This window comes from Triticum urartu, chromosome 5A (assembly GCF_056163025.1).
Source record: "Triticum urartu cultivar PI428250 chromosome 5A, HENAU_Tu73, whole genome shotgun sequence".
NCBI lineage: Eukaryota > Viridiplantae > Streptophyta > Magnoliopsida > Poales > Poaceae > Triticum > Triticum urartu.
This window is the reverse complement of record NC_141877.1, coordinates 362,209,971-362,228,090: the sequence shown is the minus strand read 5'-3', so window position 1 is coordinate 362,228,090 and position 18,120 is coordinate 362,209,971. Positions and strand designations below refer to the sequence as shown.

The 18,120-nt window shown below is 46.2% G+C and overlaps 2 protein-coding genes across 4 annotated transcripts; one reads left to right on the top strand and one right to left on the bottom strand.

The window, feature by feature from the left end:
* The first annotated feature begins 1,590 nt into the window (after window positions 1-1,590).
* Window positions 1,591-10,172, top strand: LOC125509026 (spermine synthase). Of its 3 annotated transcripts, none has more exons than XR_015604668.1 (12): window positions 1,591-1,844; window positions 4,439-4,653; window positions 4,773-4,817; window positions 5,876-5,952; window positions 6,031-6,153; window positions 6,335-6,439; window positions 6,518-6,590; window positions 6,726-6,797; window positions 6,908-7,080; window positions 8,820-8,949; window positions 9,300-9,374; window positions 9,922-10,172. XR_015604668.1 is itself a non-coding variant. In XM_048673871.2 (12 exons), the coding sequence occupies exons 2-12, from the start codon at window positions 4,467-4,469 to the stop codon at window positions 9,994-9,996; spliced, it is 1,158 nt and encodes a 385-aa protein (XP_048529828.2). In that variant the 5' UTR covers window positions 1,593-1,844; window positions 4,416-4,466; the 3' UTR covers window positions 9,997-10,172. The 3 variants fall into 3 exon arrangements, 2 of the variants coding, with proteins under 2 accessions (XP_048529828.2, XP_048529827.2); XM_048673871.2 differs by having other exon boundaries at window positions 1,593-1,844; window positions 4,416-4,653; window positions 6,908-7,103; XM_048673870.2 differs by having other exon boundaries at window positions 1,594-1,844; window positions 6,908-7,103.
* Window positions 10,173-10,312: 140 nt separating this feature from the next.
* Window positions 10,313-11,937, bottom strand: LOC147971403 (putative B3 domain-containing protein Os03g0621600). The gene has a single exon (XM_087526063.1). The coding sequence runs from the start codon at window positions 11,935-11,937 to the stop codon at window positions 11,374-11,376; it is 564 nt and encodes a 187-aa protein (XP_087382189.1). The 3' UTR covers window positions 10,313-11,373.
* Window positions 11,938-18,120: the final 6,183 nt, after the last annotated feature.

Sequence of the window (18,120 nt, the reverse complement as noted above, 5' to 3'; positions counted from 1 at the left end):
CCTCCCGGAGGGAAGTGTCCCCGGCGAAATCACTCCGCTGGAGAGTTAAAGTGCTCCTGCCCAGGTTCAGCCTCGAGACGGCGACGCTTCATCCCGAAAGTCTTCTCTTGATTTTTTTATAAGTCAAAACCGTTCATATAGCTGAATATGGGGGCCGGAGGCCTACCAGGGGCCCCACAAGGCATCAGGGCACGCCCAGGGGGTGGCCCCGCCCTGTTGCCTTGTGGTCAACTAGTGGGCCCCCTCTGGTACTTCTTTATTCTAGTATTTTTATATATTCCATAAAAGTTCTCCGTAAAATTTCAGGTCATTTGGGGGTGTGCAAAATAGGTATCTCTAATGTAGCTTTTTCAAGTCCAGAACTTCAGCTGTCGGCAATCTCTCTCTTCATGTAAATCTTGCAAATTAAGAGAGAAAAGGCATTAGAATTGCATGACGACCCATAAGTATATAGGGGATCAATCGTAGTCCTTTTGATAAGTAAAAGTGTCGAACCCAACGAGGAGCAGAAGGAAATGACAAGCGGTTTTCAGCAATGTATTGTCTGCAGGCACTGAAATTAACGGTAACAGATAGTTCGATAGCAAGGTAATTTATAACGAGCAATAAGTAGTAACAGTAACAAAGGTGCAACAAAATAGTCCAATCCGTTTTGTACCAAAGGACCCGAAACGATCTCTTAGAATAAGCAAAGCGCTCTTGAGGACACACGGGAATTTCATCTAGTCACTTTCATCATGTTTGTTTGATTTTCGTTCGTTACTTTTACAATTTGATATGTGGGTGAACCGGTGCTTGGGTGTAGTTTTTATTTGAACAAGACTCACACTTATGATTACACGCGCACGCACTGCAGCACACACACACTCACGCAGCATACACACACACGCAACAGCACACACCGAGCAACATACATAGCAGCACGCACACACACGCAGCAGCATGCACAGCAACACACAGGGCAACAGCAGCACACACCGAGCAACACGCACGAACAGCACACGCGCGCACATACATACACAAACACGCAGCAGCGCACACACAACATAAACATGCTGCATGAGGGACAAAAGTGTCTTTTTAAGTGTTATTTAGCTTTAGAGTGGACGAAAATGTCTAAAAGTACTACTCCCTCCATTACAAAATATAGTGTGACCGCGCTTTTTGAGGTCCAACTTTGACCATAAATTTAACCAACGAGACCAACTGCGGCGGGAGAAAAAATTATATAATTGAAACTTCTTTCGAATACGAATTCACTGATATAATTTTTGCTCCCGCCGCAATTGGTCTTTGTAGTTAAATTTACGGTCAAAATTGAAACACGTGAATAGCCGAAGCACTACATTGTGGAATGGAGGGAGTATTGTATAAAATTTAGACGAAAATGTCTAAAAAATATTACTGTATAAAATTTAGACCCGTCGTTAATAAATAGGAAAGAAAAATGGCATAGTACAATTTAATCGCGTTCTACGGTGGACTGGATGGTTCTGGACCGGTCTGGTTTTCACCAGGCAAAGCGGGTCCAACACACGGTCCGAACCCTGAACCCACGGGTGACGGGTTGAATCCGATAAGACCAAGGCTACTGTCACGGCCAGACTGAGGACCTGGCGCCGCGTTCCTACGGCCCTCCACCGGCGCCGCCACCCCATCCTTGCCCTCCCGCCTCCGGCTCCCCGCCGCCGCTCAGTCGACCTCCGCCACCGCAGTTCGACTCCGATTTCGCCTGGCATCAAGCGTCACCGCTGCCAGCCACTAGGGTTGCGCCGCCTCCCTTCTCCCGCGCTCCAACTTCGTCGTCGGCTCCCCCCACCCCGCAGCGCCTGTTCCGCGACCAGGTAAAGCTCGCCGTCGCTTAGGTTCTACTCATGCGGTTCGCGCTTCGCGCTTCGCAGATTTGTTGATTAAACCCGCCGGACATGTTCTATCTTCGTATCATCATGTAGCTACTTATGGATTAGGGCATGCCGATACAGTGACAAACTCTGCAAACATTGCATGCTTCATCCGATAGATTGGCTAGTTTTTCGATCGGAAATTACCCTCCATGGCCACGCTCCCAGAAGGAGCTCCTCTCCCTTCCATTTCCCCGTTTCAATTTGCCATCTCCTTCACGGCTTTGCCCCATTATTTGGCCATCTCACTACACCCTACAGCAGCTATATACTCCAGGAAGAAAAAAAATTGTAGATGGAGAGGGACGTCCAGGTCTGTTTGGTGACATGTGCCACCAACCTATTTGTGAGATTTGAATTGCGATACAAACGGCATAAAATCGTTTATACAGTCGAATCATATGCTAGGGAGACCCATGTGGGGTTGGAATGACCTGAGTGCTACACGATTTGGCATAGCTCTTATTTCATAGTGGTTGGGACACTCAAATGGTTTCGAATTTACATGTGTCAGAACACTTACCTTTTGACACCATCTAAATGTTCTTAAGATGAGAAACTGGTTGGCATGGCGAATCAGGCAAACCTGGATATGACTTTTAGTTTACTTTTTTTGGGTCATGTACTTGAACTGTTGGCTTTTATTTTATTTTTGTCCTGGTTCTGTTATGCTTTGTAGCATTAAGCATACATCTGTCAATGCACTCAACTTTAGAAGCTTCTTTTTCTCTTTACCATATAGTTGGGACATAATCAAATGCGGAGTACAACATTTCCACACAGTTCAACAATGGACGGTTGGAAATGACTAGGAAGGTGATAACTGGGGCATCACTCTGTCAATAAGAAAGTTACTCCAAAGTAAATGAAACAGCGCCTAATAAATTTGATAGAAGTTAATGCTATCGCACAAATGGGCATTTTGACATTGTGCTGCAGCACTAGCTGCCCAGCTACTCACCTCACCTCAACTCAACTCAATACGACAATCAACTCAAAATGCATTGAATACATTGAGCAGCACAGATCCCGAAAGTTGTTGATCCATCGAGATTCTAGCTCCACCAGTAGCTAGTTGCAGAATTTCGTGTCTGGAGGAGTAGCAGATAAGCCATCACCCTTGTGCTCCCCGTCCTGCCCTTATTTCTTCTTACCTTGTGCAGCCACATCCTTGCCCTACCTCAATTCACCATTCACAGGTCAGTACGGTATTCGCAAGGAGCTTCTGGAATCCTATCCTACCCTAAACGTAAAATCCTCTTGTATTTGCCGCTCCTTTTTTCTTTTCCACTTTTGGTATCGGCTCAAAATCAGTTCTTTCATTAAGCGGGCAACACTTGTTCACTCCAAAACCTCATCTCTTATGAAAAGGTTCTCAGTTCTTGTGATCAATGCATGCTGCTCTTAAAATCCATGTTCTTGTAATCAATACTAGGTTAGTGTGTTGCTCACTGATTACGTGTCGAAGGACTAGTCTATGAGTAGCAATGTGAATGTCGACTAGGATTCTCATGTAGACTACCAAGCTGAGTTGAGCTGTCGAGAGGTTAGTCGTAGACTAGTCTGGACTAGTCGTGCTCTATGAGTCGCTCGACTCAAATTTGAGAGGGGATAAGTGAGCCAGCTCGCAGCCGTGGGAGGGTAAAATTGGAGAGCTAGGTTTTCAGGCTTGCTCTAGAACGAGCCGCGCCTGGGACGAGGCTGCCGCCAGCACCCACTGACCCGCCGCCACCGGCAGTGGTGGCAAGGAGCATTGCTCCGCTCTCCCTCCGCTGGTTCTGTTCCTTCCTTGCCCGATCTACTCTGCTGTTGAAGGAGGGATGCTGCAGTGAGGGAGAGTCAGAGAAGACTAGGGTCATGATGAGCAGGGAGGAGTTTTAGGGTTGTGTGCTGTTACGAGGAAAGAGAGCAGAAGGTGTGTGGCGGCTGTGGTGCAGGGAGAAGTGAATGAGGATAGTAGAATTAGGTCATAGGGGGAATATATAGCTAGTAGATGGGCTTTTCGGCCACAAGGAAGTGCATAGGTAGTGGCCGAATCTCTCAGTCTTTATTATTTTTCCTTGCAATAATATACGGTACATGCTAAACTGCTTGGCTGCTCTGTTTCTTCTATGTCTGCCTCAAGAATAAGGTGGGGTTAGGCCTTAAAAACAATGACTACTACTAGGTATTAGTAGTTGAGTACTACAGTTCCACGTCGACTAGTCCAGCACTAGACTAGACTAGTCACGATTGGTCTATTAGTCTCAACCCTGGAACGGCTCGTCGACTCGTAAACCTTGGTGTTGCTGAGCCTTGCAGAGCATGTGTACTGAGTTTCTCATCCACTTATATGTCTGTGATGGTGCATGCTTGTTATGTGTGTTAGTGATCTTTTGGCATTCATTACGACCTGCATTTTCTTGCGCATATGTGCATTTGGGTATCATAATCTTATTTGATTTACTATCTAGTGCCAAGTTTCCTGCAGAAATTGTGTATTCTCCTGTGCTGTATACTTATTGTTCCTTCAAGTCTGTGGTTTTCCTTTGATTCAGAGGCTGGGAACCTCAAAGAACAGGATCCATGGAGGGTGGAGACGCAAGAAATGGTTTGACTGGGACATCACAGACAACGGGAAGTGGGGTTGAGAGCCCAGCAAAGCCACTGCCTCCTTGCTGTGTCAAGGCGAGGGCTGCAGCACCTGAATCTGAGGCCAAGTGCCATGCCACTGTGGTATCGGGATGGTTCACGGAAACCCGCTCACGATGTGGTATGTCCAGCTTGGTGCTCAATTGCATCATCCTTGCTACTTGTACTTGACAACAGAAATACTATAACTTCCTATCATTCTCCAGTTATTTTGTCTAAATTTGATTGCTTCATATGCAGGTAAAGCGAGCAAACTGCAGTATTACAATAATCCAATGTGGCCAGGTATTTCTCTCACCGGTGCCTTTTTTTTCTATTGCTTGATGGTTATACCTGCCATTAGAATAATAATCCACAATAGGAATGTAATGTTAAGTTTTCTACATCCATTCATGCGAGAAAATGCTATTCTGGTAGACACTTGATTACTGGTTGAACAGATGCATGCCTGCATTGATGTTAAGGCATGGTATTAGTGCTGAATCGATAAAATGGGTTTTTAATGAATGAATGCTTTTGCCTTTCTGTTTTGGGAAAATAATTTAGCCCGGCTCAGTATTGACAGGAGAAATTCTTACTATTGATAAATATGAGTCTACAACCTCTTCACTTTTGTTTAAACAAATGGTATTGGTTAATTTTTAGTTATGTTATCAATATACTTACTCAACACACCCCTTTTGACATGGTTATTGTGAAGTATGGTGGACAAAGTTGATCTAACATAGTAACATGTTTACCACAAGCAGGCATTGTGTTCTCTTCATTAGTTTGTTATACCAGTGGCACACTGTTGCCTTTCCATGCTGAAGTGGTGATCTGGGTTTGTGTAATTTTCCTCTTTAGTCATCATCTGATTAGAGAGCATATGCAGCCCAGTGCTCTTGTTGTCAATGGTTTTCGTGTCTAATTTCAGTCCTTCCGAAACAAAACTCTTATGGATTTTTGTTCTGTTTCATATATCCGGACCTCTGGAATTTTAATTTTTTTATTTGAACATTGAATCATCTGTGTTACCCTAACTGTTTCTTTTACAAATACTACCAGTTCTCTTGCGCATGTCTCTGGCACTAGTTTCATTCCTGACCTCGTTAACGTGTTTATGTTTCATCGGATCATGTGTGTATTGGTTATACTCAGGAATCTTGACTTCTTGTCCTTAAGTATGTTCAATTGTTTCTGCAAAGATACTATTTGTTTACATGTACTATGCGCTTCAAGCACATTGAATTTTCCAATTGCTCTTTACCATCTCACTTTTCATTTTTCTCGGGCATTTACTTGTGCAATGAAACAAGCCCCACTTCTTGCTCATTCATTGTGATTTCATTTTCCCTACTCAGGAGAGACCCATTCCTTGAAAGTGGAAAAGATCCTGTACCAGGGGAAGTCACCATACCAAGAAGTGTTGATTTTTGAGGTTATCTTCATCTATTAACACCCAGAGGGAAAATTGTGTTTGCCTTCTGTTGTGTAACCTGGTTGTTTTTGTATGCAGTCGTTAACCTATGGAAAAGTCCTTGTGCTTGATGGTATTGTACAATTGACTGATAAGGATGAATGTGCCTACCAGGAAATGATTACTCATCTCCCACTCTGTTCAATTCCTTCTCCTAAGAAGGTAATCATGTGATCTATGTTCCTTCTTATACAGTGAATTATATGACTCTTTTGATCTAATGATTGAAATTGTATTGACGACATTCTGCTGCTATATAGCAGCAGATTTAACCTTTCTTATCTGCATTTCCATTGAAAATGTAGCACTCTAGTCACTTATGTTCTTAGAAACTACATTGCAGGTTTTGGTTATTGGAGGTGGAGATGGTGGTGTACTTCGAGAGATAGCCAGACATGGTTCAGTGGAGTCTATTGATATATGTGAAATTGATCAGCTAGTTATTGATGTACAAAATTCTCCTATGACCTATATGCAGAAATATAACCATGTTATTAAAATTTCTGACATGCATCTTACTGTGTAGGTTTGTAAAGATTTCTTCCCAGACTTATCTGTCGGATTTAAGGATCCTCGTGTTCGACTTCATGTTGGTGATGGTATGTTGATAATCCCACGAGGCCATAACTACAACAGTACTTGTTGATGTTGTAAATATCATATATATTTGCAACCACTAGGTGTAGCTTTAAGTTGATGTTGTAAATTTCATACTGGAGTTGTTTTCCTTCCAGCTGTGGAGTTCCTAAGAAATTCTCCTGAAGGGACATATGATGCTATTATTGTTGATTCATCAGATCCTATAGGTCAGCTTATGCAACTGTGGCATATCTTCTTTTTTGACAAGTTAAAAGCATGAGTATTTATCTTTGTTCTTGCCATTTTTACATTATCCATTCGGCACTGTCAATTGCAGGGCCTGCTCAGGAACTTGTAGAGAAGCCATTTTTTGAGACAATTGCTAGAGCTTTGAGACCTGGTGGTGTTCTTTGTAATCAAGCTGAGAGTATGTGGTTGCATACACATTTGATTCAGGACATGCTTTCGATCTGCTGTGAGACTTTCAAGGGTTCTGTCCACTATGCCTGGGCAAGTGTCCCAACATATCCTAGGTTTTCACCCTTTTCATATACTCCATCAATTTCTTATGCATGCCTGTTTTGTGGTCTTTACTTAGGTTAATGTTTCGTTTTGCAAGCTACTGCACATTCTGTTTCAACTTCTGATTTTTTTTTCCTTTCGAACAACTTCTGAGTTAAAAAACATACTAACTATCCACCCATATTTTTGCATCATCTGCTCAAAAGTTTTTGTACCACTGTTATGTAAAGTAATTTAATTGCAAATAGAGAAATAAAACTATGTATTGTTATAATTGTACCTGTAATTTTTCTTTGTTTTTTCCCCATCGAAGTGCTGTTAGGTCAATTTCATTGTTTTGGATCATAATAAAAGCATATGCCATCCCTGTATATATTTTGTTTTGATAGATTTGGCAGTTTGCTATTATATCTCATAGGAACAGCCAAGCCACATGATGTGCTAAATCTAGCATGCACCTATTAGTACAGACTTAGCCTTTTTATTTGGTTGTAACGCAGTTCATGTATTTATATGCCATGTAGATTAGATATATTAGATGGCATGAAACAATAAAGCTTTTCATTACTGAAACCGTTACCACATAAGACATAACATATATGGGTATGGTTTGTTGTGTTTCCTTGCTTTTTCTTCTTCTTTTGTTAATGCATGCAAGCCGTGCAAATTCCTTATTGTGCTATTCTCAGTTGGGTAGATGCACATACTAGGGACTTGGAATAAGCTTGCTGCATACACATTTTTCTTTCTTTTTTGACATCTCAGCGAGAGGAGTTTAGTAGTGTGGTGGCACATAGGACTTGGTTAGTTCTAATGGTGCACTACTTTTCTGGCTTCATCCTCATGGGTGTCACTATTGTTGGCAGCTAAATTGGTTGCAGCGCTGGGCAATCAATGATAGGATGTTTCAGATTTAACTCAACTCATGCAAGGAGCGTCTTATTGTGACAAAATATTAGTGAGAAAATATTCCCAACATTATATATACATTTTACCTGGTTTATGTCGTGTTAGCTGGTTGATGCGAGATGTTGAAATTTTACAGTAGTGACCAATTGTAACCTATATGGACCCGTTTGGCACTGTGGTGGATCAAACATCAAACCTAAACCTCTTTATGCAAATTGAACATTTTATTGAAGCTATTAATGTTTTCTTTATTTTTTGTTGCACCAGTTATTTACTTTGAGCAGTCTTTTATTATTATTGGATAGGTATTGTTGCCATGAATACATTCCTGATTTATATTAAGCAAATAAGAAACCATCCTGATATGCTGTGTTCAGAAACACATCGAGAGACAAGAGATGGAAATATTCGACACGTTGCATATTCCACATCGGCATCAAATAAGAGATATTGTATTGCTGTTTTGTGAAAGATAAATGCTGTTAGGGATGCTATTTTATCTTGGGAGTTCAGGGCATATTCCTCCTAGAAAGAGAAGTTGGGCCAATTTATCTAACCTTTTAGTTAAACAACTGTTATTAAGTGTTGGTGTCAGCTGCCCTTGTAAATTTGGTACAAAAAATTAAAACATAATATATCTGAATTTCATTGATTAGGCAACCCACTGCTGGCTGTCATTCCTGTTAGTATACGCATTAAGAGCTGCTGGTTGTGAGAAACAAATGTTGCTGAGTTGCAGCTTTAGATGAAGTCTTTGACGTGCTAAATGTTGCTCCTTTTGAAATTTACTTGTAACACAACATTTACTTGATTTGCAGTGGTGCAATTGGGTTTTTGCTATGTGCCAAAGAGGGTCGACCAGTCAACTTCCTGGCACCCATAAATCCAATTGAAAAAATAGAAGGCGCTATGACAGCAGGGAGGGACATCAGATTCTATAATACAGAGGTTTTTTCTGTTTAGAAAGTTACCTATCTTGGTTTAGAAAGTTACCTATCTTGCCAATTTTACAATATACTGTATTGCTTTTGTCTTGGTATATGCTGTAGTATACTTCTAATAAAAATGATGCAGAATTCTAATATTCCTCAAATTTTCTGCTGCAATGATTTCATGCTCTGCAAGTCGCAAGTTACTGTAATATACCTCATCTTTATTCTTTAAAAATACTCCACTCCAACTTGGACGTGAGAAAACTGGCATTACTATTCATTGCCATCCATTAAGCACACTGATTTGTTTTCTGAATCGTATGGGAAAAAAAAAGCACACTGATTTTTTTTTTGGCTGCTGACCAGATGCACAGAGCAGCGTTTGTTCTTCCAACCTTTGCAAAGAGAGAGCTAGAAGCATACGGTGGCTCCACTAGAGGGGTATGTTTCTTCAATTTGTTAAATGATAAATCTGCCTGTGTATTCTCTTTACTATGCGTGTTTCATAATTTGGACAACTTTTTGAAAGCATAATTTACTTTTTCACCTGCTTTCTGAGACTACCTAGAAAACCATGAAAAGTTACAGCTCTACCTTTGTGGCGCTTACCTCTCGTATTTGGCGTGGTTTCTTAATTTTGAGAGTTTTCTTGACTGCAACATTTGCTTCCTCACATCTGAGTTCTAGGACGACTTGACTTGTTGGCTGGTTGTACATTTACCTGCTAATACAATCAGATCAAACAGTCCAAAAAATTAATTAGTCGCTACATATCCTAGCTTTATTGCTTTCAGGCCTTTGAGATATAGACACAAAGTCATTGTTTATATGTTCAAATATTATAGTAAGATGAACACTCTCCCTGTGGTGCCCATATTTGCTACTAGTAATCTTGAATTAGTTCTCTACCCTATCTAGCCTGGTTCTTCCTATGCCAAGCAAGTGAACTGTCAAAAAGCTTAACTGGAGATTGTTTGGACCATCACAGGCACAACAAGAGGAAAAATCAGCAGAACCAGCGAAGGTTGCCATCGCGCCACACAGTGAAATTCTTACTGCTTAGATGAGGGCTCCGTGACTTGTTCAACCGTCGTGTGCTATCAGGAAATGGTTCCTCTCCACTAGTATCCATGCTGGACATCAAGTACTTACTGGTATAGTAGCAACATAATTGGTGTGGGATATGGCAATACGCTTTGTGCGATTGATATGATGGTATGATAAGATTTGTTGGATTGATTCCTGGGAATGGATAAACCAGAGAAAGTTGTGTGGCTACCTACCGTAGTATTGGCACTGGGGCACGCGTAGTCATTTCGGGTGCATTTAGTTGGGCACTGCTAGGCGCCGGCCGTCCGGCCCGAGCCTTGCGCCGGTCGCCTCCACGCTGTAAGTAGTAACCGTTGGAAAATCCCCACGCCTCGCTTGAAACAAAAAATCCCCACGCCTCATCGCTCCCCATCCTTGAGTTGCCCCTGTTCCCAGCAAATCTTCACCCCAGTCGCAGCTTTCTGGTGGCTGATGCCGATTCCAGTTCATTGAAACCACGGTTGCATCTTTTGATTGCCGATTGCAGCAGCTTGTGGCCGTCGTCCCAGCATCTTTTGATTGCCGGTTGCAGCAAGTTGTGGCCGCCGTTCCAGCATCGACAGGTGCCGGTTGTAGCATCACGGTGTTTGGATGCGTCTTCTCCAGCACCGATGGCTCGGTGTTTGGATGCGTCTTTTTCCTATTTAGTCCTTCTCCAAGTTAATCGTACCGATCTTTGGGTAGTGCACAAGAATTTGGCCCGTGTTTGAATAATTGCCAAACTGTTGTGCCATTGTGGTTATTTGCCTACTTTCTGGCTACTCCCTAGTCAAAATATGAGCAACAAAGCCTTGCACAGTTAATTTTGGTAGGCTTTTATCAGATTTTCTTGAGGCTTGCCGTCAGACATCTGCTGGATAATCTTCGCTCAGAGATTTTCATTTTTGGAAGCTCTGCTACGACTTTACTAGTTCTTTTCTCATACAAACACAAGCACAACCTATATGCATGCCGGTACACTAAGGGCATGTTTGGTTGCCCTGCGCTACAGTACCCGCATTGCATACATTTCTCCACCCAACCTGGCTATGCAAATATAGCCTCAAATGCACCATCTGCATGTTGTTTGGTTGCCTTCATGGCCTCTTGCTTGCATGGGCAGAACCACATTGTCTGGTGTTTGGTTGCCTGCATGTTAGTGGACAAACCCAAAGCACGTTGTTTGGTTGTATGCAACGCCTGATGTGTGGTAACCTCTTTGGCTAGTTGGTGAGGTTACCATCACACTTCGGCAGCACACATCATAAGCACAATAGAGTATAAACAGAGCATCAACTAGCATACTTCAGATATAAGCAGTACCACACTTCATAGCAGACTTGATAGTACGCTGGAAAGAGGTGGCCCGGCCCTACTCCTTGGCGGCGAAGGCTTCGTCGTGCTTCCCGCACTTGTTGACGACCTTAATGCCATCCTCGTCGAAGATGATGACCTTGAGGGTGTCGGGAGTGAGGAGCTTGAACGTCACCATGTAGCCGATCTTAATCTGATGAACGGCTGCGTAGGTGGCCCAACCCTGATCTAGGGTCACCCTGTCGTTCATCAGCTTGACCGTCACCTTCCAGGAGCAGCCGATGTTGTTCCTGAGCTTGAACTCCGTCGGCACCGCGACGAAGTGCTTGGTGAAGTCCAGGGGCATGGGGATGTACTCAAGCTTCGGTGCAAGGATGACCTTACAGAAGTGAGTTGGGTCATCCTCCTGATGATAGTGGTCGTATTTGCGACGCTTGTTGCTGGGGGGCACCTCCATGCCCTCGTCGTCGCCACCCTCAGGCGTCTTCGGGTCTTCCTCGGCTGTGGGCGGCAACACAACCTCATCGGGCATTTGGTGAAGGGGCTGCTTGCCCTTGTTGTCAAGGGCCGGGAGCACCTCTGTGTCCATCTCATTACTCTCCTTGATCCGCACACAATTCATGGAGTCAAGCACAACACGGAGTTCATGGCTAATTGAAGAGCATGTAGTTAGAACAACATGACTATCACTCTTTTCCTCCTCTGCATCCCCCCTATATTTACTCACCCTGCCCACCACTACTTACCCACCCCCTGTCTTATCTCACTGTCAACCTTCCTCCTCCCCATCGCCATGAGCTCTAGCTCCAGCTCCAACGCCAACCCCTTCCCTTGGGGTATTGGCTGGAGGGCCTTCTTCCTCGGGTGGTCGGCTGGTGATTGCACCAAGTTCGAGAGCACCATGGAGGTGTGCTCGAACTTCGGCTCCATGCCGGACATGCAGAACGAATCTAATGCAGTGCTCATGAAGGCCACTAAAGAAGAGCTGAAGACGCTGATTCCTGACCCAGCAAAGGGCGCGATGACAGTTGACATCATTCGCTGGGCCATGAATCAGGCCATCTCCGATGACACTAAACAAAGGAAGAAGTGGTGCAAGTACAAGACCTACTGGGCTCCTAATGACCGCCGTGCCGCAGTGTACTGGAAGATGGCTATCGCGCCGCCGGCGGTCATCGCTGGGGAGTCTAAGGAGGAGGAAGAAGAAGCGGTGCACATGCCAGCGAGGGCGCCGGAGCCAGACCGTCCTACCTGGCAGATCGACCTCGACTCCGTCGAGGACAACGACGACGACCCGTTGGTTCGCACGGCGATGAAGAAGAAGATGAAGGCCAGCGGCTCGACTAGCCGCTCCGCACGCCGGTGACGGTCGCCGCGATCAGCTAGTTTCCGTTGTGTACCCCCTATCCCCAATCCCCCAATCCCCCTTCTGCATTCCGATCTTGCATGTATGAACTCGTATGAACTGCTATGAACTAGTATGAACTACCCCTATGCTTATCTACCTCTATTCCTGTGACGCCCCCGGTTTGACCGTACACTAATCATACACGCAAACGTGTACGATCAAGATCAGGGACTCACGGGAAGATATCACAACACAAATCTATAAATAAAATAAGTCACACAAGCATCATATTACAAGCCAGGGGCCTCGAGGGCTCGAATACAAGAGCTCGATCATAGACGAGTCAGCGGAAGCAACAATATCTGAGTACAGACATAAGTTAAACAAGTTTGCCTTAAGAAGGCTAGCATAAACTGGGATACAGATTGAAAGAGGCGCAGGCCTCCTGCCTGGGATCCTCCTAAACTACTCCTGGTCGTCGTCAACGGCCTGCACGTAGTAGTAGGCACCTCCAGTGTAGTAGGAGTCGTCATCGACGGTGGCGTCTGGCTCCTGGGCTCCATCGTCTGGTTGCAGCAATCGGGTATAGAAAGGGGGAAGCAAAGCAACCGTGAGTACTCATCCAAAGTACTCGCAAGCAAGGAGCTACACTACATATGTATGCATTGGTATCAAATGGAAAAGAGGTATCATATGTGGACTGAACTGGAGAATACCGGAATAAGAGGGGGATAGCTAGTCCTATCGAAGGCTACGCTTCTGGCCACCTCCCTGTTGCAACATGTAGAAGAGAGTAGATGGTAAGTTCACCAAGTATCATCCCATAGCATAATCCTACCCGGCGATCCTCTCCTCGTCGCCCTGTTAGAGAGCGATCATCGAGTTGTATCTGGCACTTGAAAGGGTGTGTTTTATTAAGTAACCGGTTCTAGTTGTCATAAGGTCAAGGTACAACTCCAAGTCGTCCTGTTACCGAAGATCACGGCTATTCGAATAGATTAACTTCCCTGCAGGGGTGCACCACATTTCCCAACACGCTCGATCCTCTTTGTCCGGACACACTTGTCTAGGTCATGCCCGGCCTCGGAAGATCAACACGTCGCAGCCCTACCTAGGCACAACAGAGAGGTCAGCACGCCGGTCTAAATCCTACGGCGCAGGGGTCTGGGCCCATCGCCCATTGCACACCTGCACGTTGCGTACGCGGCCGGTGAGCAGACCTAGCCTCCCTTATACAAGAGCAGGCGTTCCAGTCCAACCTGGCGCGCGCCGCTCAGTCGCTGACGTCACGAAGGCTTCAGCTGATACCACGACGTCGAGTGCCCATAACTGTTCCCACGTAGTTGGTTAGTGCGTATAGGCCAGTAGCCAGACTCAGATCAAATACCAAGATCTCATTAAACGTGTTAATTGATGTATCTGCGGACGCCGACCAGGCCCAGGCCCACCTCTCTCCTAGGTGGTCTCAACCTACCCTGTCGCTCCACCACAAAGTAACAGTCGGGGGCCGTCGGGAACCCAGGCCCACCACTACCTGGATGGAACCACCTGCCCCTTCAGCCCCCACATCAGAATCACTTGCGGGTACTCAACGAGCTGACCCGACTTTAGTCACCACCTATATAGCATGTATATATAGTATATATTTACCCGTGATCAACACCCGACGTGATCACGACCCGATATTATAGCATGACAGACTGACAAGAATGTAGGGCCACTGATGATAATCTAGCATCCTATACTAAGCATTTAGGATTGCAGGTAAGGTATCAACAGTTGTAGCAACAATGACAGACTATGCATCAGAATAGGATTAACGGAAAGCAGTAACATGCTACACTACTCTAATGCAAGCAGTAGAGAGAAGAGTAGGCGATATCTAGTGATCAAGGGAGGGGCTTGCCTGGTTGCTCTGGCAAGAAAGAGGGGTCGTCATCGATGTAGTCGATCACTGGGGCCTCAGCAGTGGTCTCGGGGTCTACCGAAGAGAAGAGGGGGAAGAAACGGTAAATACAAAGCAAGCAAGTGCATAACAGGACAACAAGCAAAGCTAGACGTGTTTTAACGCGATGGTACACGCTACCGGCGAAGGGGGATAACATTCGGGAATGCTTTCCCGAAGTTTGGCATTTTCGGACAGACGAAACGGAGGGGGGCGGTTGCAGGTTCGCTATGCTAGGGACGTGTGGCGGACGAACGAACCACATATTCGGATTCGTCTCATCGTTTTGAGCAACTTTCATGTATAAAACTTTTTCATCCGAGTTACGGATTATTTTATATGATTTTTCAAAGATTTAAACAATTTTCTGAAATTATTTCTAATTCAAATTAAAAGGTGAAATTGCTATGTGCACCCAGCAGAGTGCACACAACAAGGCCACCAGAGGCTGGTAGTGGGCCCCGTTGACCAAGTCAACTATTGACCTGTTGACTGGTCAACTAGGCAGGGGACCCACATGTCAGTTTCTATTAGTGTTAACTAATTAATCAATTAGGTAATTAGACAAATTAATTAAGTTAATTAATTAATTAATTTAACTAATTTTTCTATTTCTTCTTTTTTTTACTTTAATAGGGGGCGTGGGGCCCCACGTGTCAGTGTCACATGTGGGGGGGGGGGGTAATGCTTAAATTAAAATGGGGGTTAACCCCGCTAAGCTGAAGAGGGGATTAGCCGGGCACGGGCAACAGAGGCCACGACCAGGAGTTGGGCGCGGCGCCGCCGGCCAGCAGGGCCAGGTGGAGAGGCTCCGGCGATAGCGGGCGGCAGGCACGCGACAACGGGGGCGTGGGCGGCAGGCGCGCGTCTGGCGCGACGGGGAGTGCTGGGCGGCGGCCCGCGAGGCGGGCGAGGAGGGGAAGCGCGGCCGGCGGTGGGGATAGCGGGGGCACGTCCGCTAGGTGAGCGGGGCGGCCCGAGCAGCAGTGGGGCGCGGTGAGTGCGGCGGTGGTGGGTCGCGCGTGGGCAGGGCGTGGTGGCTGCAGCAATACTCGGCGACAGCGGCAACGATGATGATGCTGGCGCAGAGGCGGGCATCCGCGGGGTCCGAGGTGGGCACGCGCGCTGTAGGCGGGGCCGGGCTGCAGAGCCCCGGCGGGCGCGCGGGGAAAGTGCCGGCGAGCATCGACGATGGACGCGGGAGGAGGCGCGTGAACGAGGCGGCTGCAGGGGAGCGCCCGTGGCGACGACGACCATGGGTGTGGGCGGAGGCAAGGCGCGCGCGGCTCGGCAGCGGAGTAGCAGCGAGAGACAGCGGTGGCAGCAACAGAAGTAAGCAGCAGCGGGAGTGGCCTGCAGCGGCATTTGCGGCAATGGCCGAGCGAAGGCAGTGGCATCGCTCGACGAATTCAAACGCACACGAGGGCATCGAGTGATCTACGGGCCCAGGCGGTATCTACGCAAGGCCACGAGCGCGCTAGTGTGTTCGAGTGAGCGGGAGGAGCAACACAGCAGCGGTAGCAAGCACGGCGATGGCGACGAGCTACTGTTGCAATGGAAAAAAACACGCTCGAGCTCGAAACCGAGCTCGGGAAGAGACAGGGAGGAAGTAGGCCTCACAGAGAACTTGAGGAGATGGTCGGGGGAGCGGGGAGAGGCACCGGAGCCGTAGTATTCGGAGCGGATCGTCGACGGTGCAGAGAAGGGGAACAACTCGATCCCGGTGCGGTGGTGATCCCCTGTACGATCTGCTCCTCGGAGTCGATGTAGACGTAGCACACGCAGCTCCTAGACATCCTCCCGGGCGCCGGGGAGGTCAGTTGACGCGACGACGGTGATGGCGCGGCGGCAACGGCTCGAACACAATCTAAATAAAGAGAGGAGGACGAGCGAGAGGGATGTGGCATGTTAGGGTTTGTCCACTGCGTCGGGGGTGGCTTTATACACCTCGGGGACCCGTGGGATGGCGGACACGGCGGCATCGGCGGCCTCGGTGGGGTGGATGGCCGCCACGCCATGCCCTCCTGTACAGAGATTGAAGGAAAAGAGAGATGGGCTGGGCTTGTACTATTCACGATGGGCCAAAGTGCACAGGAATCTTTCTTCTTTTCGATTGCTAAAATAATAAGTAGCTATTATTTCTAAATAGTTTAGTGATCAAATGAATTTGTTAATTTTGAAACTTTGCCCAATAATACTAGATACTATTCCTGGACTGCACAAAAAGTTTGGAATTAGTTTGAATTTTTCATAAATTAGAAAAATATTAAATGTTGTTTTTGGCACTGTTTTAATTAGGTTAAGGGCATTTAATTACTTCAAATAATGTTGGTCTATTCATGTCAATTAGTTAGTGAATTTTTGCAACTCATCGAACATTTTTGTTTTACAGTTCGAAGGAATAATAATTTAACTTGTCTTTTATAAATTTGAATTTGAGGTCGGATTGAAACAGAGTGATTAATAAAAATAAAATAATTGTGATGACTTGGCACCATTAGGCATGAGATTACTATAGCATGATTCTCAGGGTGTTACAATTCCCCATTCCCTCCGCCGTGGATCGAATCTATCGCCGTGGATCGAATCTAGCGTGCATGTCGAAGAGAGAGAAGTGCTTACCGCCATTGATGGAGTCCGGTGCTCTTTTTCCTCTGCTCTGATCCGCCGCCGCCGGTGATGGAGTCCGGTGGTCTTCTTCCTCTGCTCCGATCCGTCGCCGCCGGTGAGAGTTGGGAGAGTGGGGAAGAGTGGGGAGAGGGAGCGGTGAGGGGCGGTGAGGCTAATAACTGCCAGCGCTTCGGGAAGCAACGCAGCTTCTCGAGCGTGGCCGCGCGCGTGCAGCCGCCGCCGCCCACGTGCATCGCTCGGGCCTGACCCTGAAGAAACTGCCGATTCGTGCGTTTCCAGTGAGGCAGGCCCAAAGATGCTTTAAGAAGCGTGCGATGCAGGCCCAGTAGTGTATGCGGGCTACCAAACAGGCTGATCACTTCCCACGCAGGTTTGGTCGAGGCCTATACAGGCAACCAAATACACCCTAATTGGCTGCCGGCGTCAAAGATGGGGAGATTCTCGGTGCAAGCCTATGTACTCGGCAGGAGATATCTAAACGGACGCAGATTTAATCCTTTTTTGTTTGTTTGGGTGGGTTAAAGTGCAAATCTGGTTGGTGCATCCAACAGGCAGACCCATTTGGTCCATCTGGCTGAATTGTTCAATAAACATATTTTGCACAAATAAAAGCTTGAAACAAACGCCTCTTGGTCATAGTTCATGCCGACATACGCCCCCACGGCCAATATACATGCCAATTGAAAAAGGAAAAAAAATCCAAAATAAACCTTGAATTTATAGGCAAAAGCTAAATTAAATCCCAAACTCTCAATCCCTGTAGTTAGCAGACCAACTCTCTAATCCTGGTCTATTTTGAACCTTGAGAGGACTTAGCCGGTATTTGCTGAATTGGGCTGGCCCATTAGCATAGTCACTCGCGCGCTGCTTTGGTTTTTCTT